This window comes from Pelophylax lessonae (assembly GCF_965119305.1).
Source record: "Pelophylax lessonae genome assembly, chromosome: 8".
Taxonomy (NCBI): domain Eukaryota; kingdom Metazoa; phylum Chordata; class Amphibia; order Anura; family Ranidae; genus Pelophylax; species Pelophylax lessonae.
Window position 1 is genome coordinate 2,179,065 of NC_138775.1, and position 27,344 is coordinate 2,206,408.

General features: G+C 54.8%; 1 protein-coding gene across 1 annotated transcript; it reads right to left on the reverse strand.

Annotated features, from left to right (window-relative positions):
- Positions 1–1,429: 1,429 nt before the first annotated feature.
- BHLHE40 (basic helix-loop-helix family member e40) lies at positions 1,430–9,891 on the reverse strand. The gene is made up of 5 exons (XM_082265070.1): positions 9,744–9,891; positions 7,847–7,919; positions 5,941–6,048; positions 3,716–3,827; positions 1,430–2,684 (listed from the first exon to the last, which is right to left on the reverse strand). The coding sequence occupies exons 1-5, from the start codon at positions 9,800–9,802 to the stop codon at positions 1,942–1,944; spliced, it is 1,095 nt and encodes a 364-aa protein (XP_082121196.1). The 5' UTR covers positions 9,803–9,891; the 3' UTR covers positions 1,430–1,941.
- Between the last annotated feature and the right edge of the window lie 17,453 nt (positions 9,892–27,344).

A 27,344-nucleotide genomic window follows, 5' to 3' on the forward strand; every position in this document is an offset into this window, starting at 1 on the left:
CCTGGCAGTTCCTGAGTGGCCGGAGGAATGAAAAATGGGGACACACATATCCAACAGAGGAATGACAGTTGGGAGCTAAGTTACATGTACATGGCAGTTGCTGACTGGCCAGAGGAATAACAGTTGGGTCTGCACATACCAGACAGTTCCTTAATGGCCAGAGGAATGACAGTTGGAGCACTTAGTTATACATACATGGCAGTTCTTGAGTGGCCAGAGGACTAACAGTTGGGGCCACACATACCTGGCAGTTCCTAAGTGACCAGAGGAATGATAGTTGGGGGCTTAGGTGCACGTGCATGGCAGTTCCTGGCTAGCCAGAGGAATGACAGTTGGGGAGCTTAGTTATACATCAGTGTTAATTTTGGCAGCAAATTTCAATTTAGTCTTAGTCTTAGTCTTAGGACTAAAATGGCATTTTAGTTTTAGTCCCATTTTAGTCTTCTGCAAGTGTTTTAGTTTTAGTCGTATTTAGTCGACTAAAATTCCAGTACATTTTAGTCGACTAAAACTCATTTTAGTCATCTATAATGGAATGGGTGTAGTTGAATTGTAATTTGTAATGCATTATTTAAGCATTTCTCTACAATTTCCAAACACATTATATACTACTGCTGGTCCTGGAGTGAAAAATCTAATATCTTATTATTTATGGTATTAAGCTTCGAGCATGCACCAGTGTTCATTTTGGAAGCAAATCTCGATTTAGTTTTAGTTATAGTCTTTTGACTAAAATGCCATTTTACTTTTAGTCGTATTTTAGTCAACTAAAATTGTGTTAATTTAGTCGACGGAAACATTTTAGTCAGTTTTAGTTGACTAAATTAACACTGTTATATATGCACGGCAGTTCCTGAGTGGCCAGAGTAATGACAGTTGGGGAGGGGGCTTGTTTACACATAAATGGCAGTTTCTGAATGGCCAAAGGAATGACAGTTGGGGGGCTTAGTTACACATACATGGCAGTTCCTTAGTGGCCAGGGAAAAGGCAGTTGGGGCCACACATACCTAGCAGTTCCTGAACGGCCAGAGGAATGACAGTTGGGGCCACTTATACCTGGCAGGTAAAGGTATTTCTATCCTGGGAAGTCTCGTACAATGGGGATTATGATTTGTATTTGGTCTGTTTGGTCCTAGGAAATTGACCCATTTATAAATGTCATAAAAAACTTTTTTAGATGTTTTATATTTAGATTTTCGGTAAACTATTTTTGGCACAGATTAACATTTCTATACGGCAAAGAAAAAGAAAACAGCAGCGATTCACAAAATAGATTTATTTGTTTTCTGAAAAATATTTTCTTGCTCTGCTCTCCTAGAGCCATGGAAGAGGGGGTATCCAGGAGAGAAGATTTAAAGTGCTTTAATAACTTCTGGAACCTCCAGCCCCGCCATCAGGGGCCACAGCTGCCCTCAGGGGCCACAGCTGCCCTCAGGGGCCCTTCTGAGTGTTTTTTTATTTTTTTTCCTCAAAGCCTCTTTAAGTTCAGTGCTGAAGGAAAGGTTCTTCAACGTTGAGAAGGTCTTAGAATACTGAGAATGAAGTTGGCTTTGGTGACCTTCAGAACCTCAGACCATCTCAGAGAATTACAGCAGAAGAAGACCAACGGCAGAGTCTTGGCTGCCCGTCTGGTATCGTCGATGGTTAGTCCTTGGCTACCACTCTTTTATTTGGTTTTAAAAGTGGCAACCGTCCTTGCTCTTCTAAAAGATATCTCCACATCCTTGAGGACTCCAACCTGTACCACGTGGGCAGACTCTACGACAACGGCCACAAGATGTGGCACCTCGACACCTGCCTGACTCCTAGAACCTACAGGAACGGCCTCACTCCACCTCGGTTCCTCTTCAAGTACAGGTGGATGTAAGCAGTCTTGTTTGGTGGCCTAAGAGTCCTTGAAGTGGTTTTCTGCACATCCATGCTTCTGTGACCACTTACAGTCAGTCCTTGGCATCTGCACCTACAGCTGGTACCTGTTTAAGGGCTTGTAAGAGGGCCGAGGAGTCCATGGCATGTATGGATGGTGGGGAGTGAATCGGTGGCATTCGGTCTTGGTTCAGCAGACCTGATTGTGCCAAATTGGGATACAGCATTGGCATAGACCCGGGGTACCAGCATTTTTCCAGCATGGGCATATAGGCTGAGGCAGAGGGGGGTATAAAATAAAAGGGAAGGCAAAAAGGTGGGTGATTTGGGTAAGGTCCCATCACAGACAGGTCATCGTTGCTGATCCTGGTCTCATCCTCTGTGGCCTCAATCCTTGGCCTCTTTTTTGGAATCTCCTCTTGTTCTTGTTTAATAAGCCTGTCCAGAACCATGGGGGTGCTTTTTCCTTCCTTCAGGGCACCTCCCTGTTCCAGAGCTCCCTCTGCCTTGTCCACCTCTCCTCCATACCCGCTGTCAGTGTCTGTATCTGTACCACTCTGTTCCCCGGAGCAGAGGGGGGCGGCTCGGCGGATTACTGGGACGCAGTTGGCAGCTTGCGCCTTAGGTCTGGGCTTCTCGCTGATTTTGGTGGCTTCAGGGGTGGCGTGGTTGAGATCAGAGGCCACACGGTGCAGATGCGCCACAAGCTCACGTTTCTCTCCACCTTTTAGGAACCTCAGGGCTTCCTCCGCGCACAACTGGAACCCGGAACGGAACATTTCATCGCCCGAAGATCTGTTACCATCAGAGGAGTAACCTGGAAGAAGAAAAAGCAAATGAGCTGAAGAACATCAACCAACCTTCCCAACAGGCAAATGTCTACGTAGAACCCTCTACAACAGTGGTCTCCAAACTGCAGCCCGAGGGCCAGATGAGGCCCTTTGCTTGCTTTATTCCCATGGGGCACTATTTCATCAACTGATACCAACAATGGGCTTAATTCCCCCCCCCCCCCCCCACCCACTGAGACTAGTGAAGGGGCACAATTTCTCCCAGTTACACCAATGATGGAGCACAATTCCTCCCAGTTACACCAATAATGGGGCACAATTCCTCCCAGTTACACCAGCAATGGGGCACAGGCAGTTAGTGATACAGAATACGCATAGATTGCATAGGAATTGTATTATCTGCATTCATAGATAGCTGGGGGCCCCCTGTGCTCCTGGGCCCCATAGCAGTGCCATGGACTGCTGTGACTATGATTGAATGCAGTGAAGTGGATTCCAATGGAATGTGCGCTCCTATTGTAGGATCCTTTGAACTGGACAAGGACCGCTCCAGCTGTTGGCTGCTTTGCAGAGCATTTGGATCGGCGCCTGTCCTACTGGGCTGCTGTGCACTGCTCTGCAGGAGACTGGATACACAACTATTTAGGTGTATCAGTTCTAGAAACAACATCCCACATCCGCATCCTCAAATTAGATCACATATATTACAACAGGGTAGAAGGGGGTGCCGCCCACCCATAAACTAGGACTTTAATGGATGTGGGGTTGTCACATGAAAATAAGCAGGAGACCGGAGTCACACTTTAACTTCTCAAAAAATGACCTCTGGGATCCCGGCAGGCCAGCACAGAGCAGTGTCCAGAGCTTCCGACCCCTGCCAATAAATTCATTTTCTACTGCAGATTACTCAGCAATGGCAGCATGAGTGCAGAGTGGAAAAACGATTTCTATTATGTTTCAAACTGTGATACAAATCTCACTTCTCTTTTCTGCCAATTTCCTGTCACCAGATAACACATTCTTCTCCGGAAATATCAGAACATGGAGGGCCACTCACCATTCTGGAGGTTCAGGATCTGTTGTTGCTGCTGCTCTATCAAGCTGGACAAGGACTGGACGTGTTTGAGTGTCAGCTCCAGGACCACGGCTTTCTCCAGATGTCCCAGGGTCTGCAAGACAGAGAAGAAGGGGAAGAGTTACAGAGATTCCTCTACAGAGATCTACAGAGATCCATCTACAGAGATCCATCAACAGAGATCTACAGAGATCCATCTACAGAGATCTACAGAGATCCATCAACAGAGATCTACAGAGATCCATCAACAGAGATCTATCTACAGAGATATACAGAGATCCATCTACAGAGATCCATCTACAGAGATCCATCAACAGAGATCTACAGAGATCCATCAACAGAGATCTATCTACAGAGATATACAGAGATCCATCTACAGAGATTCCTCTACAGAGATCTACAGACATCCATCTACAGAGATCTACAGAGATCTGTCTACAAAGATCCATTTACATAGATGTGAATGTACAATATACTGTATATGTAAATGCTGTGTAAATTGACAGCGCTATATAAGTACGTGTGATTAATAATAAATAATATAAATATACAGAGATCTACAGAGATCCATCTACAGAGATCTACAGAGATCCGTCTACAGAGATCTACAGAGATCCATCTACAGAGATCCGTCTACAGAGATCCGTCTACAGAGATCCGTCTACAGAGATCCGTCTACAGAGATCCGTCTACAGAGATCCGTCTACAGAGATCCGTCTACAGAGATCCGTCTACAGAGATCCGTCTACAGATTTTGATGTACAGCCAGACTGGATTCCAGTGAAAGGAGAGTGACTCAGAGCCACAAACTCTTCTCCTATGTAACAATTCCAGGTGACACAGAAACATTGTATATTATGTAATTATGTATTGTATATTGTATATTATGTATTGTATATTGTATATTGTATGTTATGTATTGTATATTGTATATTATGTGTTGTATATGATGTATTGTATATTATATATTGTATGTTATGTATGTTGCACAATACAGCTAGCAGGACACACTAGGAGGACTATGATGGCCAACTCCACTCAGAAGGTAAATCTGAAGAATAATCTGCTTTTATTTCTCCTTCCCTGGTTTCTCCCCCCTCAGGATGCCAATATTTTGTTCCATTTTCATTACAAGCCTTATCTTGAGATCACTGGGTCTCTGTGCTTATCTATGCAATGCAGGCAGATCATGACTGGTGGGAGGGGCTGTATAGAGCTTCCTGAAAACATCCCAGCCCCTGGCATCAGTACTCCTCTGCAGAGCCCTCAGTCTTGGTGCAAGCAGTGGGTGGGCTTTTGGAAGGAGATACGCAAATATCAAAATGCCTTGATGGGTGAATGGAGAAGTGGGAGTTCCTATTTTTGGTATTATAAGCAACTGCCTTTTTCTTTACACAAAATACTGTTTTCAGTGCTGCTGATCTCCTGCGTCCTCTTCCACCCACTTCCTGTCTACAGTTACTCTCTGCACATCATTGCTCTGGACTGGCTTCCTGATAGTGACCACAGGGGACCACGCCGCCACAATGTGCCTCAGAGTAGCTGCTTGTAGCCACCTCCAGGGGACCAAGTAAAGGGTGACAACGTAGGAGCGCACTCAGGAGACAGTTGTCACCCCATAACAGGAAGTGCCTGAATGAGGACCTTCATGGCAGGATCACCGGGGAGTTATTTAAAAAAAAATTGCACATTTATTAATAATCCCGCATGCCTCTGCTGAGCTGTTTTGTACATTCAGAACACTGAGATGCGCTTCTATAATTTGGGTTTGTAAGGACCGTGCTGATTGGCTGGAACCCGGAATCTCACCATCAGGGTCCCCGACATAAAAAATGGCACAACATTGCCGCAAACTCAGCGTCTCACACGCAGTCGTTGTTTGTCTCTTCTACTCTGAAATATTCCGAGCCCTCAGTGGGACCACCCTGCTGGTGCGCCGCCCTCATAGACTGACAACTCTTGGAATTATGTAACTATTGCTGAGCAAACATTCGGTCACATGGGCCTTCCGTTTGTTTCCAAATTCTCCTCGCTTTCCCCCCGTGGTTGTCACATGCATGCAGAGCGTCTCATGGCTGTCACATGAAGCCGGCATGGAGGCATGTGATGCGATTATTGTGAAAACAATTTCATTCCCGACGAGCCGCGCCGCCAAATCATTTATAAGGGTCGCATTTAGCCAAAACGCCAGCGCCTGATTGACTCACCGTCAGTTTGAGGTGCTCCGGCAGCAAATCCTTCAGCTGCGATATGCATTCATTGATGCGATCTCTGCGCTTCTTCTCGATAAGTCGGTGCGGCAGCTTGTAGGTGTCCTGCGAAAAGACAGCAGAGTTCCCTTTTATACTCTCAATCCACCTCTATTGTCATTGTACTTCCCCTTTATATTGTAAAGCGCGGCGCAAACTGCTGGCGCCAAATACATCCCGTATAAAAATAATAATATAAATCCCGTATAATAATATATAAATCCTGTATAATAATAATAATAATATAAATCCCGTATAATAATATATAAATCCCGTATAATAATAATAATAATAAAATATAAATCCCGTATAATTATAATAATATAAATCCCGTATAATAACATATAAATCCCGTATAATAATATATAAATCCTGTATAATAATAATAATAATATAAATCCCATATAATAATAACATATAAATCACGTATAATAATATATAAATCCCGTATAATAATAATAATATTATATAAATCCCGTATAATAATAATAATATAAATCCCATATAATAATAATAATATAAATCCCATATAATAACATATAAATCCTGTATAATAATACGATATAAATCCTGTATTATAATAATAATAATAATAAGATATAAATCCCATATAATGATATAAATAATAATATAAACTCTGTAAAATAATAATAATAAATAAATCCTGTATAATAATACACTCAGCCTATTGGCAGTCCCTGAGACGGCGCACGCTGCCCCCTGGGGGCCGGTCTGCAGCCGTGCATGCAGCCTACATGTGAGAGTACACGTGAGCGGCCTCTGATCTGTACAGCGCGGAGGGGGCGTGCAGAGGAACGTGCGGAGACGCCACGCCACACAGGTACAGAATGTACTGTACACGCACTGTACACACACAGCACCAAAAATATCAACTAATCATAAAATGTAATAAATGAATAAACTGACAGCAACAAGAAAAATGAATAAAAAGAGTACAATGAAGCCATTCATATCAAATATCACAATGAGTGTGATTAATAATATGAATATTTCACAGACAATGCTACAAAGTGCTACACAGGGAATGTATAGATGAAATACATTTAATCTAATGATCATTATGTTGATCACATCTATTAAATCTGTTTAGATGAGGGGTGCGTGTGATAAGATGAGGGGTGCGTGTGATAAGATGAGGGGTGTGTGTGATAAGATGAGGGGTGCGTGTGATAAGATGAGGGGTGCGTGTGATAAGATGAGGGGTGTGTGTGATAAGATGAGGGGTGTGTGTGATAAGATGAGGGGTGTGATAAGATGAGGGGTGCGTGTGATAAGATGAGGGGTGTGATAAGATGAGGGGTGCGTGTGATAAGATGAGGGGTGTGATAAGATGAGGGGTGTGTGTGATAAGATGAGGGGTGTGTGTGATAAGATGAGGGGTGCTGTGATAAGATGAGGGGTGCTGTGATAAGATGAGGGGTGCGTGTCAAAAGATGAGGGGTGCATGTTATAAGATGAGGGGTGCGTGTCATAAGATGAGGGGTGCATGTGATAAGATGAGGGGTGCGTGTGATAAGATTAGGGGTGCGTGTTAAAGGATGAGGGGTGCATGTGATAAGATGAGGGGTGCTGTGATAAGATGAGGGGTGCATGTGATAAGATGAGGGGTGTGATAAGATGAGGGGTGCTGTGATAAGATGAGGGGTGCTGTGATAAGATGAGGGGTGCGTGTGAAAAGATGAGGGGTGCATGTGATAAGATGAGGGGTGCTGTGATAAGTCAAGCAGGGACAGAATTAGGTTTTGCAGATCCGTCTACACTGAACTTTCTAAATTAAGATGCTGACTCCCTACATGGATTCCTTGGCACATTTGCGGAGCGCAGAGCGCGGAGCGTGGCGTACCTTGCTGCCGTCGTCGCACCTCTTCATTGCTTTCCGGGATTTGAAGACGGGGTACATGTGAGAAAATTCCATCCTGAAAAGAGTGACAACACGAGGTCAGAGGGAGACACAACATTCACCGCAACAGAAACTTCCTGACATCGGCCTGCGATTATTCTGACATTTTATATGCAAAGCCTTGCGCAGCCACAAACGCAAAATGCATTTCCAGGAACGCCGTCTGCTGAACCGGCGTGTCAATCATCTCACACACCTGTCAATCATCTCACACACCTGTCAATCATCTCACACACCTGTCAATCATCTCACACACCTGTCAATCATCAGGCACCAGATTCTGACCGCTCACAAGAATGTAATATTAAAGGATTTGCATAATAAATGTTTCTTTTTAAAGGAAATATTAATAGCACAAAGTAACATTTATCAAATATTTACATTGTTCAATTCTGCTGCTATATAATATTATGCCAGAGGAACTTCCGGAACAATAGAAGTATTTATAATTCCATTCTTAAATATTTTCATATTATCAATAATAATATTATTATAAAAAAAAAAAACATTTACATTTGAATTCTTTAATATTATTAGGTAAAGTGAACTTCAATAATAAATACCATTAAATCTTTAATATTAAAACCCTAATTAATATTAATAATAATACCCTAAAAATAAAAAAAATTATCTTTAAATATTTACTTTTAAAACACCAATAATAAAAAAAAATCACATTTATATCCATAATAATGATACCCCAACAATAAAAAATATTTACTTTAAAAAAGTAATATTAATACCCCAATAATAAAAATATTCACATTTATTTTTATTATTGAATAATAATATCCCAACAATAAAACATATTTACCTTTAAATATTTAATATTAATACCCCGATAATAAAAATAGTCACATTTATATCTGTAATAATAATATCCCAACAATAAAAAATATTCACATTTATATCTTCAGTAATAATACCCAAACAATAAAACAATTTACATTTATATATTTTTTTTTTTATATTAATATCCAAAATAAACTCAAAATAGGACTGTCTGCATTTTCAGTTCTGCTCTAAATATAAATAATTCAAAGGCTCTTTAATCAGAAATGAAGAAGGATAATGATGGTGCCAACTCTCGCCACTTTTAAAAAATCAGGATAAAATCTCCCCGACCCCGGGCTGCCCCTGGGAATTGTGGGCAGATGGTGACTATTCTTTGGGAGTCTGTCGTCTTTGGCGGTGCCCGCTGATTTCATGGCAGTTGTATTTTATTGATGGGCACATCTGGGGTTCTGCTACGGGGGAGACCTATCTGGATGGGCACCCCTGGGGTTCTGCTGCAGGGGAGACCTATCTGGATGGGCACCCCTAGGGTTCTGCTTTGGGGGAGACCAATCAGAATGGGCACCCTTGGGGTTTTGCTTAGAGGGAGACCTATCTGGATGGGCACCCCTGGGATTCTGCTTAGAGGGAGACCTATCTGTACTTCCACCCCTAGGGTTCTGCTGCAGGGAAGACCTATCTGAATGGGCACCCCTGGGGTTCTGTTTAGGGGAAGACCTATCTGGATGGGCACCCCCCAGGGTTCTGTTTAGCGGAAGACCTATCTGGATGGGCACTCATAGAGTTCTGCTTTGTGGGAGACCTATATGGATGGGCACCCCTAGGGTTCTGCTTCGGGGAGACCTATCTGAATGGGCACCCCTAGGGTTCTGCTTCGGGGGAGACTTATCTAGATGGGCACCCTTGGGGTTCTGCTAAGAGGGGAACCTATCTGGAATGGATGGGCACCCCTAGGGTTCTGCTGCAGGGGAGACATATGTGGAGAAATCCTTTTTATTCTCAGGATGATGTTTTTTAGCATTCCAGACACAAGCAAGGGACTTACCCAGACAAGGATCTGTCCAGACAGGGTGGTGGAGGCTGGCTGCTGGTGACTCTGTCCATGCCCAGACGATGAGACTTTAGTTCCTTGGGGGTAGCCGGTAAGGTGCTATGTAGGTAGCCGGTAAGGTGCTACGTTGGTAGCCGGTAGGGTGCTATGTGAGTAGCCGGTAGGGTGCTATGTGAGTAGCCGGTAAGGTGCTATGTAGGTAGCCGGTAAGGTGCTATGTAGGTAGCCGGTAAGGTGCTATGTGAGTAGCCGGTAAGGTGCTATGTGAGTAGCCGGTAGGGTGCTATGTCCATAAAGTGGGGGGCTGGTTTGGAAGGGGTGCACAGGTGACGGTCCAGGTGCACAGGCTCAGGAGTTGATGTGTGTGAGCTCCTCTCTGCCTTTAGCTAGTTCTGATGGTTTTAGCAGCTCCAGCTTCTGGTTAAATGGGTGGGAGGGGATGTTTTGCACTGGTGGAAGGGGGGGGGGGGGGGAGTGGTGTGTCCCTCCCTGTGACAGCAGCACACCCAATGCCAAGTGAGCCAGATGCTGTTCCTGTCATATGAAGCTCACGTGCCCTTCAATGCTGCCTGCATCTGTCCCCAGTGCTGGGGTGTGGGGAGGACAGGAGGAGGCAGGAGACACACAGTCACGGGGACACCATGAGCCTGCAGGGAGGGAACCATCACATTACAGGAGCAATGCCGCAGACTGGGAGGGGTAACTGGGCCACAGATGAGCCAATAAGAAAAAAAAAAAAAAGTTTGCAAAGAAGAAACAAACAAGGAAAGTTGATAATGCGGATTAATTACCACCTTGTGATAGATTATGTAAGATAGAAAATAAGAAATGTACTGTACATGTACTGTACACCCAGAACACGGGCAATAAAATCTATATATACAACCAATTCACAACCCCACAATTAAAATACGAGTCCAGACATTGGCCAAAAAAAAGAAACAAAGAAAATAAATCGTCATTCATGTCACACATTATGTAAAGGAAAAAGATCCATGTGCTGCGCACCCGCGACCTCTGCAATAAACACTAATAATACAATAAATCACAATGAAACTATTTCTATAAAATAGCAAAATGAATAAATTGTAAGTGGGTGTAACCCTCAGACATGAAATCTGAACAAAGAACATCCCTCTATAGCACGGGTCTCCAAACTGTCTATACAAAGGGCCAGTTTACTGTCCTTCAGACCTTGGGGGGGGGGGGGGGGGGGACTGTGCCCAGTGGGAGTAGAAAATGTCCCAACGTCAGGGGCAAAAATATTGCCCCATTGTTTGTTTTAGTGAGAGTAATTGCACCCTATTGTGGGTGTAAGTGAGAGGAATTGTGCCCCATTGTTGGTGTCATTGGGTCCCATCCTTGGTGTCATTGGGAGGAATTGTGCCCCATTGTTGGTGTCATTGGGTCCCATCCTTGGCGTCATTGGGAGGAATTGTGCCCCATTGTTGGTGCCATTGGGCCCCATCCTTGGTGTCATTGGGAGGAATTGTGCCCCATTGTTGGTGTCATTGGGTCCCATCCTTGGCGTCATTGGGAGGAATTGTGCCCCATTGTTGGTGCCATTGGACCCCATCCTTGGTGTCATTGGGAGGAATTGTGCCCCATTGTTGGTGTCATTGGACCCCAGCCTTGGTGTCATTGGGAGGAATTGTTCCCCATTGTTGGTGCCATTCAAACTCTCAGTGGTGCATGTCACAGATTGGTGGGCCACAGTCCTTCCCATAAGCGCAATGAAAGTTTTGCATGGACAAGGATGGCTTCGAAGTCCATGAGAGGCCGTGTGACCTGAGCCCTGGCATAGAGGCCGTGTGACCTGAGCCCTGACAGGGAGGCCATGTGACCTGAGCCCTGGCAGAGAGGCCGAGTGACCTGAGCCCTGGCAGAGAGGCCGTGTGACCTGAGCCCTGGCAGGGAGGCCATGTGACCTGAGCCCCTGGCAGAGAGGCCGTGTGACCAGAGCCCTGGCAGAGAGGCCGAGTGACCTGAGCCCTGGCAGAGAGGCCGTGTGACCTGAGCCCTGGCAGAGAGGCCGTGTGACCAGAGCCCTGGCAGAGAGGCCGAGTGACCTGAGCCCTGGCAGAGAGGCCGTGTGACCTGAGCCCCTGGCAGGGAGGCCGAGTGACCTGAGCCCCTGGCAGAGAGGCCGAGTGACCTGAGCCCTGGCAGAGAGGCCGTGTGACCTGAGCCCCTGGCAGGGAGGCCGAGTGACCTGAGCCCCTGGCAGAGAGGCCGAGTGACCTGAGCCCTGGCAGAGAGGCCGTGTGACCTGAGCCCCTGGCAGGGAGGCCGAGTGACCTGAGCCCTGGCAGAGAGGCCGAGTGACCTGAGCCCTGGCAGAGAGGCCGTGTGACCTGAGCCCTGGCAGAGAGGCCGTGTGACCTGAGCCCCTGGCAGAGAGGCCGAGTGACCTGAGCCCTGGCAGGGAGGCCATGTGACCTGAGCCCCTGGCAGAGAGGCCGTGTGACCAGAGCCCTGGCAGAGAGGCCGAGTGACCTGAGCCCTGGCAGAGAGGCCGTGTGACCTGAGCCCTGGCAGAGAGGCCGTGTGCCTGAGCCCCTGGCAGGGAGGCCGAGTGACCTGAGCCCCTGGCAGAGAGGCCGAGTGACCTGAGCCCTGGCAGAGAGGCCGTGTGACCTGAGCCCCTGGCAGGGAGGCCGAGTGACCTGAGCCCCTGGCAGAGAGGCCGAGTGACCTGAGCCCTGGCAGAGAGGCCGTGTGACCTGAGCCCCTGGCAGGGAGGCCGAGTGACCTGAGCCCTGGCAGAGAGGCCGAGTGACCTGAGCCCTGGCAGAGAGGCCGTGTGACCTGAGCCCTGGCAGAGAGGCCGTGTGACCTGAGCCCTGGCAGAGAGGCCGTGTGACCTGAGCCCCTGGCAGAGAGGCCGAGTGACCTGAGCCCTGGCAGAGAGGCCGTGTGACCTGAGCCCCTGGCAGGGAGGCAGAGTGACCTGAGCCCTGGCAGAGAGGCCGTGTGACCTGAGCCCTGGCAGAGAGGCCGTGTGACCTGAGCCCCTGGCAGAGAGGCCGAGTGACCTGAGCCCTGGCAGAGAGGCCGTGTGACCTGAGCCCCTGGCAGAGAGGCCGAGTGACCTGAGCCCTGGCAGGGAGGTCGTGTGACCTGAGCCCTGGCAGAGAGGCCGTGTGACCTGAGCCCCTGGCAGAGAGGCCGAGTGACCTGAGCCCTGGCAGAGAGGCCGTGTGACCTGAGCCCCTGGCAGAGAGGCCGAGTGACCAGAGCCCTGGCAGAGAGGCCGTGTGACCTGAGCCCCTGGCAGGGAGGCCGAGTGACCTGAGCCCTGGCAGAGAGGCCGAGTGACCTGAGCCCTGGCAGAGAGGCCGTGTGACCTGAGCCCTGGCAGAGAGGCCGTGTGACCTGAGCCCCTGGCAGAGAGGCCGAGTGACCTGAGCCCTGGCAGAGAGGCCGTGTGACCTGAGCCCCTGGCAGGGAGGCCGAGTGACCTGAGCCCTGGCAGAGAGGCCGTGTGACCTGAGCCCTGGCAGAGAGGCCGTGTGACCTGAGCCCTGGCAGAGAGGCCGAGTGACCAGAGCCCTGGCAGAGAGGCCGTGTGACCTGAGCCCCTGGCAGGGAGGCCGAGTGACCTGAGCCCTGGCAGAGAGGCCGTGTGACCTGAGCCCTGGCAGAGAGGCTGTGTGACCTGAGCCCTGGCAGGGAGGCTGAGTGACCTGAGCCCTGGCAGGGAGGCCGGGTGACCTGAACCCTGGCAGAGAGGCCGTGTGACCTGAACCCTGGCAGAGAAGCCGAGTGACCTGAGCCCCTGGCAGAGAGGCCGAGTGACCTGAGCCCTGGCAGAGAGGCCGTGTGACCTGAGCCCTGGCAGAGAGGCCGTGTGACCTGAGCCCCTGGCAGAGAGGCCGAGTGACCTGAGCCCTGGCAGAGAGGCCGTGTGACCTGAGCCCCTGGCAGGGAGGCCGAGTGACCTGAGCCCTGGCAGAGAGGCCGTGTGACCTGAGCCCTGGCAGAGAGGCCGTGTGACCTGAGCCCTGGCAGAGAGGCCGAGTGACCAGAGCCCTGGCAGAGAGGCCGTGTGACCTGAGCCCCTGGCAGGGAGGCCGAGTGACCTGAGCCCTGGCAGAGAGGCCGTGTGACCTGAGCCCTGGCAGAGAGGCTGTGTGACCTGAGCCCTGGCAGGGAGGCTGAGTGACCTGAGCCCTGGCAGAGAGGCCGAGTGACCAGAGCCCTGGCAGAGAGGCCGTGTGACCTGAGCCCCTGGCAGGGAGGCCGAGTGACCTGAGCCCTGGCAGAGAGGCCGTGTGACCTGAGCCCTGGCAGAGAGGCTGTGTGACCTGAGCCCTGGCAGGGAGGCTGAGTGACCTGAGCCCTGGCAGGGAGGCCGGGTGACCTGAACCCTGGCAGAGAGGCCGTGTGACCTGAACCCTGGCAGAGAAGCCGAGTGACCTGAGCCCCTGGCAGAGAGGCCGAGTGACCTGAGCCCTGGCAGAGAGGCTGCGACTGCTTCATAGGGATGGCCACACAGCTCCTGCGGTTTTGAAATCTTCCACACAGTGCCGGGACAAGGTCATCAAGCCCCCAGGGCAAAGATGTCAAACTTCACCCCCTCCCCTCCTTCCCTTAGGGTTAGCAGTGATGCCAATGTCAATACTCCTGTCAGCCTTGTAACAGAAGCAGCTGGCACATTGCGCCCAGGGCGACCGTCCCTGCTGCCCATCCCTTGTCCCAGCCCTGCTTCCACATGTGCACATGTTATGGGCTGGAAAGGCGAACAGAAGATCGATTGTAAGTGACAAACTAAAGCCGAGTTCCAGGTAATATCATTTCAGCAGTTAAATCAACAGATTTCTTCTGGAATAAAGGTTTGACCTGACCATTGTAAGCACCCCTGGAAGTGTTTATATGGGTGGTCCCCCTCCAGCCAATGACAGTTAGTTCTCTGGCCAGCTTGGCCTGCATACATGATAACTGCCCTGAGTTGGTCAGCCCCTCTTTTTCTTTCTCTGTCCCCCCAATGCCGTGTCTCGGGATCACAGGATCGACTTTATTCCAGTTCTCGCACATGTGCAGTAATTGTAGGAATTGGGTTTAGAGGCGGAGTCTGTGTGGGACCAATAAAATAGGCATGGTAAGTGGCCCCCACCAAAAAAAAAAAAAAAAAAAGTCCCTCTGTTGAGATGATGGGGCCCGGGAAATGTAATTTAAGCCATGGGGGTGTGGTCTAGTAAAATCCATTTATTAAATTAGGCAGAAATGAAAAATAAAGCTACCCTGGCCCCCCCTGTTTAGCTGATGGGGTCTGGATCCCCCCTGTTTAGCTGATAAGGCCTGGGCCCCCTGTTTAGCTGAAGGGGCCCCGCCCCCCTGCTTAGCTGATGGGGCCTGGGCCCCCCTGTTTATTTGATGGGGCCTTAGACCCCCTGTTTAGCTGATGGGGTCTGGCCTCCCCTGTTTGGCTGATAAGGCCTGGGCCCCCCCATTTAGCTGAGGGGGCCCCCTGCTTAGTTGATGGGGTCTGGGTCCCCCCTGTTTATTTGATGGGGTCTGGGCCCCCCTGTTTAGTTGATGAGGACTGCCCCCCCCCCTGTTTAGTTGATGGGGTCTGGGCCCCCCTGTTTAGTTGATGAGGACTGCCCCCCCCCCTGTTTAGCTGATAGGGTCTGGGCCCCCCCTGTTTATCTGAAGGGCCTCCCCCTGCTTAGCTGATGGGGTCTGGCCTCCCCTGTTTAGCTGATAAGGCCTGGGCCCCCCCCATTTAGCTGAAGGGGCCCCCCTGCTTAGTTGATGGGGCCTGGGCCCCCCCATTTAGCTGAAGGGGCCCCCCTGTTTAGCTGATGGGGCCTGGACCCAGTACAACAGGACTGTTTGTAGTGCCTTATCAGTGGCCCTGGTCCCCACATACAATATTTAGTGATGGGAGAGTGTGGGCGGGACCAACCTGTAATGTGGGTGTGATTTAGGCATGCTCACCTAGAATGTGGGTGGGATTAGCAGTGTACTGGGGGCCGGGGTCGTATTGTTGGTAGATTTGTATGTAAATGTTATAAATAATAAAGAATTACACAGAATATGAAAAAATAAACTATGAATTTAAAAAATCAGTAAAATTCAATTAAAAATGATAAATGTGCATTCCCCCCCCCCCCCCCCCGATTGTCACATTCTCCCTCCAATATGGCGGCCTCTTCCGGCTGACCTCGGCGTGGCAGCGCCGTTTGTGGAAATAGCCGAGAAAATAGTTAATCGCTGAAACGTCAGCAGCTCACGCAAGGCTGTGCATGTGCCTCCTCCTGAGAGCTGACATTATATAACCGCCAATCCGGCTTAACGCACAACCGCCCCATTGATGGGGAGAGGATTAAACCTGCTGGGCTGTGACCTGACTGCAGGAAACCCCCTCCCCCCCCCCTATCCTCCTCGCCTGCAAGACTTCTTCCCGGGACCAAAAAACGCACCAATCTCATTGGTCAGAAAGAGCTCCGTGTGCCCCGTAGGGCCCATTCACACCGGATAAAGGGGACGCATTTCTAAACGCATTCCCACGGCGTCATTCACATCATTGCAGCGCGGCGAATAATCCTACAGCGAGCTGCGATTTCCTGCACCACAGCGGCATGGAAACGGGAGAAAACGCACTGCAGCGTACAGGACAGCCCAGAGACGAAGGAAGAGAGATGAAGGGAAATGAAAGAAAACATTTATAAAAAGTGCGCCACCAACGCATGCAAAAATGTGCGTTTCCTGGTGTGAGAGTCCCGCGGGCTCAGAAGACGCAAAGTGCGTCCCGCGAAGTGCGAATCGCTCTGTTCATACCATGCAGGTGCAATGGAGTGTTTTGCAGAGGTTGTGCGTAGGGCGGCCTACAGGTGCGACAGCGAGTGTGCGTGTTTCCGTGCGTTTTACCTGCATTCAAGTGGAACGCATGCAATAAAAAACTGCACCCCTCCCCCCTTCCCTTAGGGTTAGCAGTGATGTCACTGTCAGCCTTGTAACAGAAGCCACTGGCACAGAGCGCCCCCATCCCTGCAATAAACCAGTGCGCCCGGGGCGGCCTTCCCTCTGCCCACCTCTTGTTCTGGTTGCATGTAGGGCAGCCCATTCATTTTCAGCTGACGAGCAACGCGTTTCTGAGCGTGATGGGAAAGCGCGTGATTTTGCGTTGTGTTCTCAATACACACAAAGTGTGAATCTTGCTGTAATGGGCGGTCCTACGCACAAAACATGCTCAGAAAATGTCCCCGAACCCACGTAAAATCAAAAACGCACCACGCGTTTCGGTGTGTGCGTAAATATATGTGGGGGTGCCGCTAATTCCTCCCCAGCCTGACTGTCCTTGGCCCCGCCCCTTTCATTCATTGGATTTCAGCTCTTTCAATCATGGAGGTTCAGCATCACATGTGGGCGTTACCTATGTAAATACAGCCTGCGAGGAACGCCCACTTCTCCAGACACTCCACCCATCATGGTGTTTAGATATTTGCATAACTCCTCCCACTGCATGCATCAAGTCTGAGGGCCCTTGAGAGGAGTACTGAGGCCGGGCGCTGGGATGTCCTCAGTAAGCTTTGTACTGCCCCATGCAGGTTCCTCCCACCAGCCATGATCTGCCTGCATTGCATAGAGGAGCACAGAGACCCAGTGATGATGTCGCTGGGTATATTAAGGTGTGCACAGGCTCCTCCCACCAGCCATGATCTGCCTTCATTGCATAGAGACGCAGTGATGTCACTGGGTATAAAATAGGGTATGTACAGGCTCCTCCCAACAGCCATGATCTGCTGGAATTGCAAAGAGAAGCATAGAGACCCAGTGATGATGTCGCTGGGTATATAAAGGTGTGTACAGGCTCCTCCCACCAGCCATGATATACCTCCATTACATAGAGAAGCACAGAGACCAAGTGATGATGTCGCCAGGTATCTAAAGGTGTGTACAGGCTCCTCCCACCAGCCATGATCTGCTGGAATGGTAAAGAGAAGCACAGAGACCCAGTGATGATGTCGCCGGGTATACTAAGGTATCTACAGGTTCCTCCCACCAGCCAAGATCTGCCGGCATTGCATAGAGGAGCACAGAGACCCAGTGATGATGTCGCCGGGTATACTAAGGTATCTACAGGCTCCTCCCACCAGCCATGATCTGCCTGCATTGCATAGAGACTCAGTGGTGATGTCACTGGGTATAAAATAAGATTTGTAATAAATTTGGAGACATTTTATATAAAGTTGTCATTATGTTGATGAGAGAAGCGGGGGAGGTGAAGTATAATGTTTGTCTTGTATATTGTTGGTGGGATTTGGTTGTCTGGTTGGAGATCGGTGTTTTTCCGGCGGCGGTGACAATCAGACGATTGGCTCACAGATGTGCCGCCCACTCACACTCAGATAACCTTCGGACCTCGGCTGATGTCATCCAGAAAACGTGAGCTTCAGAGTGAGAGCCGACGGAGGGGGCGGCGGAGGAAGGAAGAGGGGATTTCCAAACCTCACAAACACAACGAGGAACCGCCAGAGCGCGTCCAACCCCTTCTCCACCCCGGGGGGATCTACCGCCAGAGCGCGTCCCCCCACTTCTCCACCCCGGGGGGATCTACCGCCAGAGCGCGTCCCCCCACTACTTCTCCACCCCGGGGGATCTACCGCCAGAGCACGGCCCCCCACTACTTCTCCACCCCAGGGGGATCTACCGCCAGAGCGCGTCCCCCCACTACTTCTCCACCCCAGGGGGATCTACCGCCAGAGCGCGTCCCCCCACTACTTCTCCACCCCGGGGGGGATCTACCGCCAGAGCGCGTCCCCCCACTACTTCTCCACCCCGGGGGGGGATCTACCGCCAGAGCGCGTCCCCCCACTTCTCCACCCCGGGGGGATCTACCACCAGAGCACATCCCCCCCTTCTCCACCCCGGGGGGATCTACCGCCAGAACGCATCCCCCCACTTCTCCACCCCAGGGGGATCTACCGCCAGAGCGCGTCCCCCCCTTCTCCACCCCGGGGGGATCTACCGCCAGAGCGCGTCCCCCCACTTCTCCACCCCGGGGGGATCTACCACCAGAGCGCGTCCCCCCCTTCTCCACCCCGGGGGGATCTACCGCCAGAGCGCGTCCCCCCACTTCTCCACCCCGGGGGGATCTACCGCCAGAGCGCGTCCCCCCACTTCTCCACCCCGGGGGATCTACCGCCAGAGCGCGTCCCCCCACTACTTCTCCACCCCGGGGGATCTACCGCCAGAGCGCGTCCCCCCACTTCTCCACCCCGGGGGGATCTACCGCCAGAGCGCGTCCCCCCACTTCTCCACCCCGGGGGGATCTACCGCCAGAGCGCGTCCCCCCCTTCTCCACCCCGGGGGGATCTACCGCCAGAGCGCGTCCCCCCCTTCTCCACCCCGGGGGGATCTACCGCCAGAGCACATCCCCCCCTTCTCCACCCCGGGGGGATCTACCGCCAGAACGCATCCCCCCACTTCTCCACCCCGGGGGGATCTACCGCCAGAGCGCGTCCCCCCCTTCTCCACCCCGGGGGGATCTACCGCCAGAGCGCGTCCCCCCACTACTTCTCCACCCCGGGGGGATCTACCGCCAGAGCGCGTCCCCCCACTTCTCCACCCCGGGGGGATCTACCGCCAGAGCGCGTCCCCCCACTACTTCTCCACCCCGGGGGGATCTACCGCCAGAGCGCGTCCCCCCACTTCTCCACCCCGGGGGGATCTACCGCCAGAGCGCGTCCCCCCACTACTTCTCCACCCCGGGGGGATCTACCGCCAGAGCGCGTCCCCCCACTACTTCTCTACCCCGGGGGGATCTACCGCCAGAGCGCGTCCGACCCCTTCTTCACCCCGGGGGGATCTACCGCCAGAGCGCGTCCCCCCACTTCTCCACCCCGGGGGGATCTACCGCCAGAGCGCGTCCCCCCACTTCTCCACCCCGGGGGGATCTACCGCCAGAGCGCGTCCCCCCACTTCTCCACCCCGGGGGGATCTACCGCCAGAGCACGTCCCCCCACTACTTCTCCACCCCGGGGGGATCTACCGCCAGAGCGCGTCCCCCCACTTCTCCACCCCGGGGGGATCTACCACCAGAGCGCGTCCCCCCACTTCTCCACCCCGGGGGGATCTACCGCCAGAGCGCGTCCCCCCACTTCTCCACCCCGGGGGGATCTACCGCCAGAGCACGTCCCCCCACTACTTCTCCACCCCGGGGGGATCTACCGCCAGAGCGCGTCCCCCCACTTCTCCACCCCGGGGGGATCTACCACCAGAGCGCGTCCCCCCACTTCTCCACCCCGGGGGGATCTACCGCCAGAGCGCGTCCCCCCCTTCTCCACCCCGGGGGGATCTACCGCCAGAGCGCGTCCCCCCACTTCTCCACCCCGGGGGGATCTACCGCCAGAGCGCGTCCCCCCCTTCTCCACCCCGGGGGGATCTACCGCCAGAGCGCGTCCCCCCACTTCTCCACCCCGGGGGGATCTACCGCCAGAGCGCGTCCCCCCCTTCTCCACCCCGGGGGGATCTACCGCCAGAGCGCGTCCCCCCCTTCTCCACCCCGGGGGGATCTACCGCCAGAGCGCATCCCCCCACTTCTCCACCCCGGGGGGATCTCCCGCCAGAGCGCGTCCCCCCCTTCTCCACCCCGGGGGGATCTACCGCCAGAGCGCGTCCCCCCCTTCTCCACCCCGGGGGGATCTACCGCCAGAGCGCGTCCGACCCCTTCTCCACCCCGGGGAGATCTACCGCCAGAGCGCGTCCCCCCACTTCTCCACCCCGGGGGATCTACCGCCAGAGCGCGTCCGAACCCTTCTCCACCCCGGGGGGATCTACCGCCAGAGCGCGTCCGACCCCTTCTCCACCCCGGGGGGATCTACCGCCAGAGCGCGTCCCCCCACTTCTCCACCCCGGGGGGATCTACCACCAGAGCGCGTCCCCCCACTTCTCCACCCCGGGGGGATCTACCACCAGAGCGCGTCCCCCCCTTCTCCACCCCGGGGGGATCTACCGCCAGAGCGCGTCCCCCCACTTCTCCACCCCGGGGGGATCTACCACCAGAGCGCGTCCCCCCCTTCTCCACCCCGGGGGGATCTACCGCCAGAGCGCGTCCAACCCCTTCTCCACCATGGGGGGATCTACCGCCAGAGCGCGTCCCCCCCTTCTCCACCCCGTGGGGGATCTACCGCCAGAGCGCGTCCCCCCCTTCTCCACCCCGGGGGGATCTACCGCCAGAGCGCGTCCGACCCCTTCTTCACCCCGGGGGGATCTACCGCCAGAGCGCGTCCCCCCACTTCTCCACCCCGGGGGGATCTACCGCCAGAGCACGTCCCCCCACTTCTCCACCCCGGGGGGATCTATCGCCAGAGCGCGTCCCCCCACTTCTCCACCCCGGGGGGATCTACCGCCAGAGCACGTCCCCCCACTACTTCTCCACCCCGGGGGGATCTACCGCCAGAGCGCGTCCCCCCACTTCTCCACCACGGGGGGATCTACCACCAGAGCGCGTCCCCCCACTTCTCCACCCCGGGGGGATCTACCGCCAGAGCGCGTCCCCCCCTTCTCCACCCCGGGGGGATCTACCGCCAGAGCGCGTCCCCCCACTTCTCCACCCCGGGGGGATCTACCGCCAGAGCGCGTCCCCCCCTTCTCCACCCCGGGGGGATCTACCGCCAGAGCGCGTCCCCCCACTTCTCCACCCCGGGGGGATCTACCGCCAGAGCGCGTCCCCCCCTTCTCCACCCCGGGGGGATCTACCGCCAGAGCGCGTCCCCCCCTTCTCCACCCCGGGGGGATCTACCGCCAGAGCGCATCCCCCCACTTCTCCACCCCGGGGGGATCTCCCGCCAGAGCGCGTCCCCCCCTTCTCCACCCCGGGGGGATCTACCGCCAGAGCGCGTCCCCCCCTTCTCCACCCCGGGGGGATCTACCGCCAGAGCGCGTCCGACCCCTTCTCCACCCTGGGGAGATCTACCGCCAGAGCGCGTCCCCCCACTTCTCCACCCCGGGGGATCTACCGCCAGAGCGCGTCCGAACCCTTCTCCACCCCGGGGGGATCTACCGCCAGAGCGCGTCCGACCCCTTCTCCACCCCGGGGGGATCTACCGCCAGAGCGCGTCCCCCCACTTCTCCACCCCGGGGGGATCTACCACCAGAGCGCGTCCCCCCACTTCTCCACCCCGGGGGGATCTACCACCAGAGCGCGTCCCCCCCTTCTCCACCCCGGGGGGATCTACCGCCAGAGCGCGTCCCCCCACTTCTCCACCCCGGGGGGATCTACCACCAGAGCGCGTCCCCCCCTTCTCCATCCCGGGGGGATCTACCGCCAGAGCGCGTCCAACCCCTTCTCCACCATGGGGGGATCTACCGCCAGAGCGCGTCCCCCCCTTCTCCACCCCGTGGGGGATCTACCGCCAGAGCGCGTCCCCCCACTACTTCTCCACCCCGGGTGGATCTACCGCCAGAGCGCGTCCTCCCACTACTTCTCCACCCCGGGGGGATCTACCGCCAGAGCGTGTCCCCCCCACTACTCCACCCCAGGGGGGATCTACAGCCAGTGTGCGTCCCCCCACTACTTCTCCATCCCGGGGGGATCTACCGCCAGAGCGCGTCCCCCCACTTCTCCACCCCGGGGGGATCTACCACCAGAGCGCGTCCCCCCTTCTCCACCCCGGGGGGATCTACCGCCAGAGCGCGTCCCCCCACTTCTCCACCCCGGGGGGATCTACCACCAGAGCGCGTCCCCCCTTCTCCACCCCGGGGGGATCTACCGCCAGAGCGCGTCCCCCCCTTCTCCACCCCGGGGGGATCTACCGCCAGAGCGCGTCCCCCCCTTCTCCACCCCGGGAGGATCTACCGCCAGAGCGCGTCCAACCCCTTCTCCACCATGGGGGGGATCTACCGCCAGAGCGCGTCCCCCCCCTTCTCCACCCCGTGGGGGATCTACCGCCAGAGCGCGTCCCCCCACTTCTCCACCCCGTGGGGGATCTACCGCCAGAGCGCGTCCGACCCCTTCTCCATCCGGGGGGGGGGGGGGGGGGATCTACCGCCAGAGCGCATCCCCCCACTACTTCTCCACCCCGGGGGGATCTACCGCCAGAGCGCGTCCTCCCACTACTTCTCCACCCCGGGGGGATCTACCGCCAGAGCGTGTCCCCCCCACTACTCCACCCCAGGGGGGATCTACAGCCAGTGTGCGTCCCCCCACTACTTCTCCATCCCGGGGGGATCTACCGCCAGAGCGCGTCCCCCCCACTACTCCACCCCAGGGGGGATCTACAGCCAGTGTGCGTCCCCCCACTACTTCTCCATCCCGGGGGGATCTACCGCCAGAGCGCGTCCCCCCACAACTTCTCCACCCCCGGGGGGAGATCTACCGCCAGAGCGCGTCCCCCCACTTCTCCACCCCGGGGGGATCTACCGCCAGAGCGCGTCCCCCCACTTCTCCACCCCGGGGGGATCTACCGCCAGAGCACGTCCCCCCACTACTTCTCCACCCCGGGGGGATCTACCGCCAGAGCGCGTCCCCCCACTTCTCCACCACGGGGGGATCTACCGCCAGAGCGCGTCCCCCCACTTCTCCACCCCGGGGGGATCTACCGCCAGAGCGCGTCCCCCCCTTCTCCACCCCGGGGGGATCTACCGCCAGAGCGCGTCCCCCCACTTCTCCACCCCGGGGGGATCTACCGCCAGAGCGCGTCCCCCCCTTCTCCACCCCGGGGGGATCTACCGCCAGAGCGCGTCCCCCCACTTCTCCACCCCGGGGGGATCTACCGCCAGAGCGCGTCCCCCCCTTCTCCACCCCGGGGGGATCTACCGCCAGAGCGCGTCCCCCCCTTCTCCACCCCGGGGGGATCTACCGCCAGAGCGCATCCCCCCACTTCTCCACCCCGGGGGGATCTCCCGCCAGAGCGCGTCCCCCCCTTCTCCACCCCGGGGGGATCTACCGCCAGAGCGCGTCCCCCCCTTCTCCACCCCGGGGGGATCTACCGCCAGAGCGCGTCCGACCCCTTCTCCACCCTGGGGAGATCTACCGCCAGAGCGCGTCCCCCCACTTCTCCACCCCGGGGGATCTACCGCCAGAGCGCGTCCGAACCCTTCTCCACCCCGGGGGGATCTACCGCCAGAGCGCGTCCGACCCCTTCTCCACCCCGGGGGGATCTACCGCCAGAGCGCGTCCCCCCACTTCTCCACCCCGGGGGGATCTACCACCAGAGCGCGTCCCCCCACTTCTCCACCCCGGGGGGATCTACCACCAGAGCGCGTCCCCCCCTTCTCCACCCCGGGGGGATCTACCGCCAGAGCGCGTCCCCCCACTTCTCCACCCCGGGGGGATCTACCACCAGAGCGCGTCCCCCCTTCTCCATCCCGGGGGGATCTACCGCCAGAGCGCGTCCAACCCCTTCTCCACCATGGGGGGATCTACCGCCAGAGCGCGTCCCCCCCTTCTCCACCCCGTGGGGGATCTACCGCCAGAGCGCGTCCCCCCACTACTTCTCCACCCCGGGTGGATCTACCGCCAGAGCGCGTCCTCCCACTACTTCTCCACCCCGGGGGGATCTACCGCCAGAGCGTGTCCCCCCCACTACTCCACCCCAGGGGGGATCTACAGCCAGTGTGCGTCCCCCCACTACTTCTCCATCCCGGGGGGATCTACCGCCAGAGCGCGTCCCCCCACTTCTCCACCCCGGGGGGATCTACCACCAGAGCGCGTCCCCCCTTCTCCACCCCGGGGGGATCTACCGCCAGAGCGCGTCCCCCCACTTCTCCACCCCGGGGGGATCTACCACCAGAGCGCGTCCCCCCTTCTCCACCCCGGGGGGATCTACCGCCAGAGCGCGTCCCCCCCTTCTCCACCCCGGGGGGATCTACCGCCAGAGCGCGTCCCCCCCTTCTCCACCCCGGGAGGATCTACCGCCAGAGCGCGTCCAACCCCTTCTCCACCATGGGGGGGATCTACCGCCAGAGCGCGTCCCCCCCCTTCTCCACCCCGTGGGGGATCTACCGCCAGAGCGCGTCCCCCCACTTCTCCACCCCGTGGGGGATCTACCGCCAGAGCGCGTCCGACCCCTTCTCCATCCGGGGGGGGGGGGGGGGGATCTACCGCCAGAGCGCATCCCCCCACTACTTCTCCACCCCGGGGGGATCTACCGCCAGAGCGCGTCCTCCCACTACTTCTCCACCCCGGGGGGATCTACCGCCAGAGCGTGTCCCCCCCACTACTCCACCCCAGGGGGGATCTACAGCCAGTGTGCGTCCCCCCACTACTTCTCCATCCCGGGGGGATCTACCGCCAGAGCGCGTCCCCCCCACTACTCCACCCCAGGGGGGATCTACAGCCAGTGTGCGTCCCCCCACTACTTCTCCATCCCGGGGGGATCTACCGCCAGAGCGCGTCCCCCCACAACTTCTCCACCCCCGGGGGGAGATCTACCGCCAGAGCACGTCCCACCGCTTCTCCACGCCGGGGATCTATCTTTTTCTATGCTTATTTACACCTATAGATACTTTCTTGCATCGCACTCCGGATGAAGTGAACATTGATCCATGAAATGCATGGAGTACTAGGATGTCATGACCCTTTGTTGGTGTCACTCCATGTATCTATATGTATTATGGATCAGCTCAACGTTAGTTCTTTTTATCAATCATGAATTTTACATGTCAGCTCTTTCTATCTGATGTTCTTAAAGCTTCCGAAATTGTCATCATGTACTTTATAATTATGGAATGTTTACAATGATTTTATAATAAAAGTTAGAATTCTTACATACTTTATGTATTATTATGTTTTACGAGTGACCGGCCTCATTTAAAGTCCCATGACCATTCTAGTTTTGATTGTACACTTTACAATATAAAAGGAGAAGGTGCCCCATCATTGGTGTCAGTGGGAGGAATAGTGTCCCATCATTGGTGTCAGTGGAAGGAATAGTGCCCCATCATTGGTGTCAGTGGGAGGAATAGTGTCCCATCATTGGTGTCAGTGGAAGGAATAGTGCCCCATCATTGGTGTCAGTGGGAGGAATAGTGTCCCATCATTTTTGTCAGTGGGAGGAATAGTGCCCCATCATTGGTGTCAGTGGAAGGAATAGTGCCCCATCATTGGTGTCAGTGGGAGGAATAGTGTCCCATCATTGGTGTCAGTGGGGGGAATAGTGTCCCATCATTGGTGTCAGTGGAAGGAATAGTGCCCCATCATTGGTGTCAGTGGGAGGAATAGTGCCCCATCATTGGTGTCAGTGGAAGGAATAGTGCCCCATCATTGGTGTCAGTGGAAGGAATAGTGCCCCATCATTGGTGTCAGTGGGAGGAATAGTGTCCCATCATTGGTGTCAGTGGGGGGAATAGTGTCCCATCATTGGTGTCAGTGGAAGGAATAGTGCCCCATCATTGGTGTCAGTGGGAGGAATAGTGCCCCATCATTGGTGTCAGTGGAAGGAATAGTGCCCCATCATTGGTGTCAGTGGAAGGAATAGTGCCCCATCATTGGTGTCAGTGGGAGGAATAGTGTCCCATCATTGGTGTCAGTGGGGGGAATAGTGTCCCATCATTGGTATCAGTGGGAGGAATAGTGTCCCATCATTGGTGTCAGTGGGAGGAATAGTGTCCCATCATTGGTGTCAGTGGGAGGAATAGTGTCCCATCATTGGTGTCAGTGGGAGGAATAGCGCTCCATCATTGGTATCAGCGGGAGGAATAGTGTCCCATCATTGGTGTCAGCGGGAGGAATAGTGTCCCATCATTGGTGTCAGCGGGAGGAATAGCGCCCCATCATTGGTGTCAGTGGGAGGAATAGTGCCTCATCATTGGTGTCAGTGGGAGGAATAGCGCCCCATCATTGGTGTCAGTGGGAGGAATAGTGCCCCATCATTGGTGTCAGTGGGAGGAGTGTCCCATCATTGGTGTCAGTGGGAGGAGTGTCTCAAGGGCAGAGTGAAGGGAGGAAAGGGCCGCAGTTTGCAGACCACTGAATCCAGTCCTTTCCTCCCCAACCTGACTGTCCTCAGCTCCGCCCCTTCAGTCATTGGATTTGTTTTTTCAATTATGGAGACTCAGCATCACACCACTCCTCCAGACTGAGACCCACATATCAAGACATTGATATTTGCATTACTTCTCCCACTGCATCAGGACTGAGGGATCTGGAGAGGAGTACCGAGGTGGGGGGCTGGGATGTTTTCAGGAAGCTCTGTACAGCTCCCTGCTGCCCAACCCACCCACCAGCCGTGATCTGCCAGCATTGCATAGAGAAGCGAGAGTTCCAGTGATGTCACCAGCACTAAAATAAGGTGTGCAGGCACTGATGGGCACTGACTGGCAGCACTATGGGGGGCACTTAGTGAATTTTATTTACATTGTGTAATCAGGACACTGGTGATCGGTGCCCTGATTACATTCCTCTGTGTCCCCGAACGGCTGATCGGCTCTCCTTCCTCACACTGCAGTCTCTGTGTGAGGAAGGAGCGCCGGCGATGAGATATGATCTCATGTGTTTATATACGAGATCATCTCTCATTGCATGGGCCGATCACGTGGTAAATGGCCGCTGTGATTGGCCATTTACCACGATCTGTGATTGGCTGTGTCTAAGGGACACGGCCGACACAGATTTTCCCCGATGCGCGCTCGCGGGAGCACGCA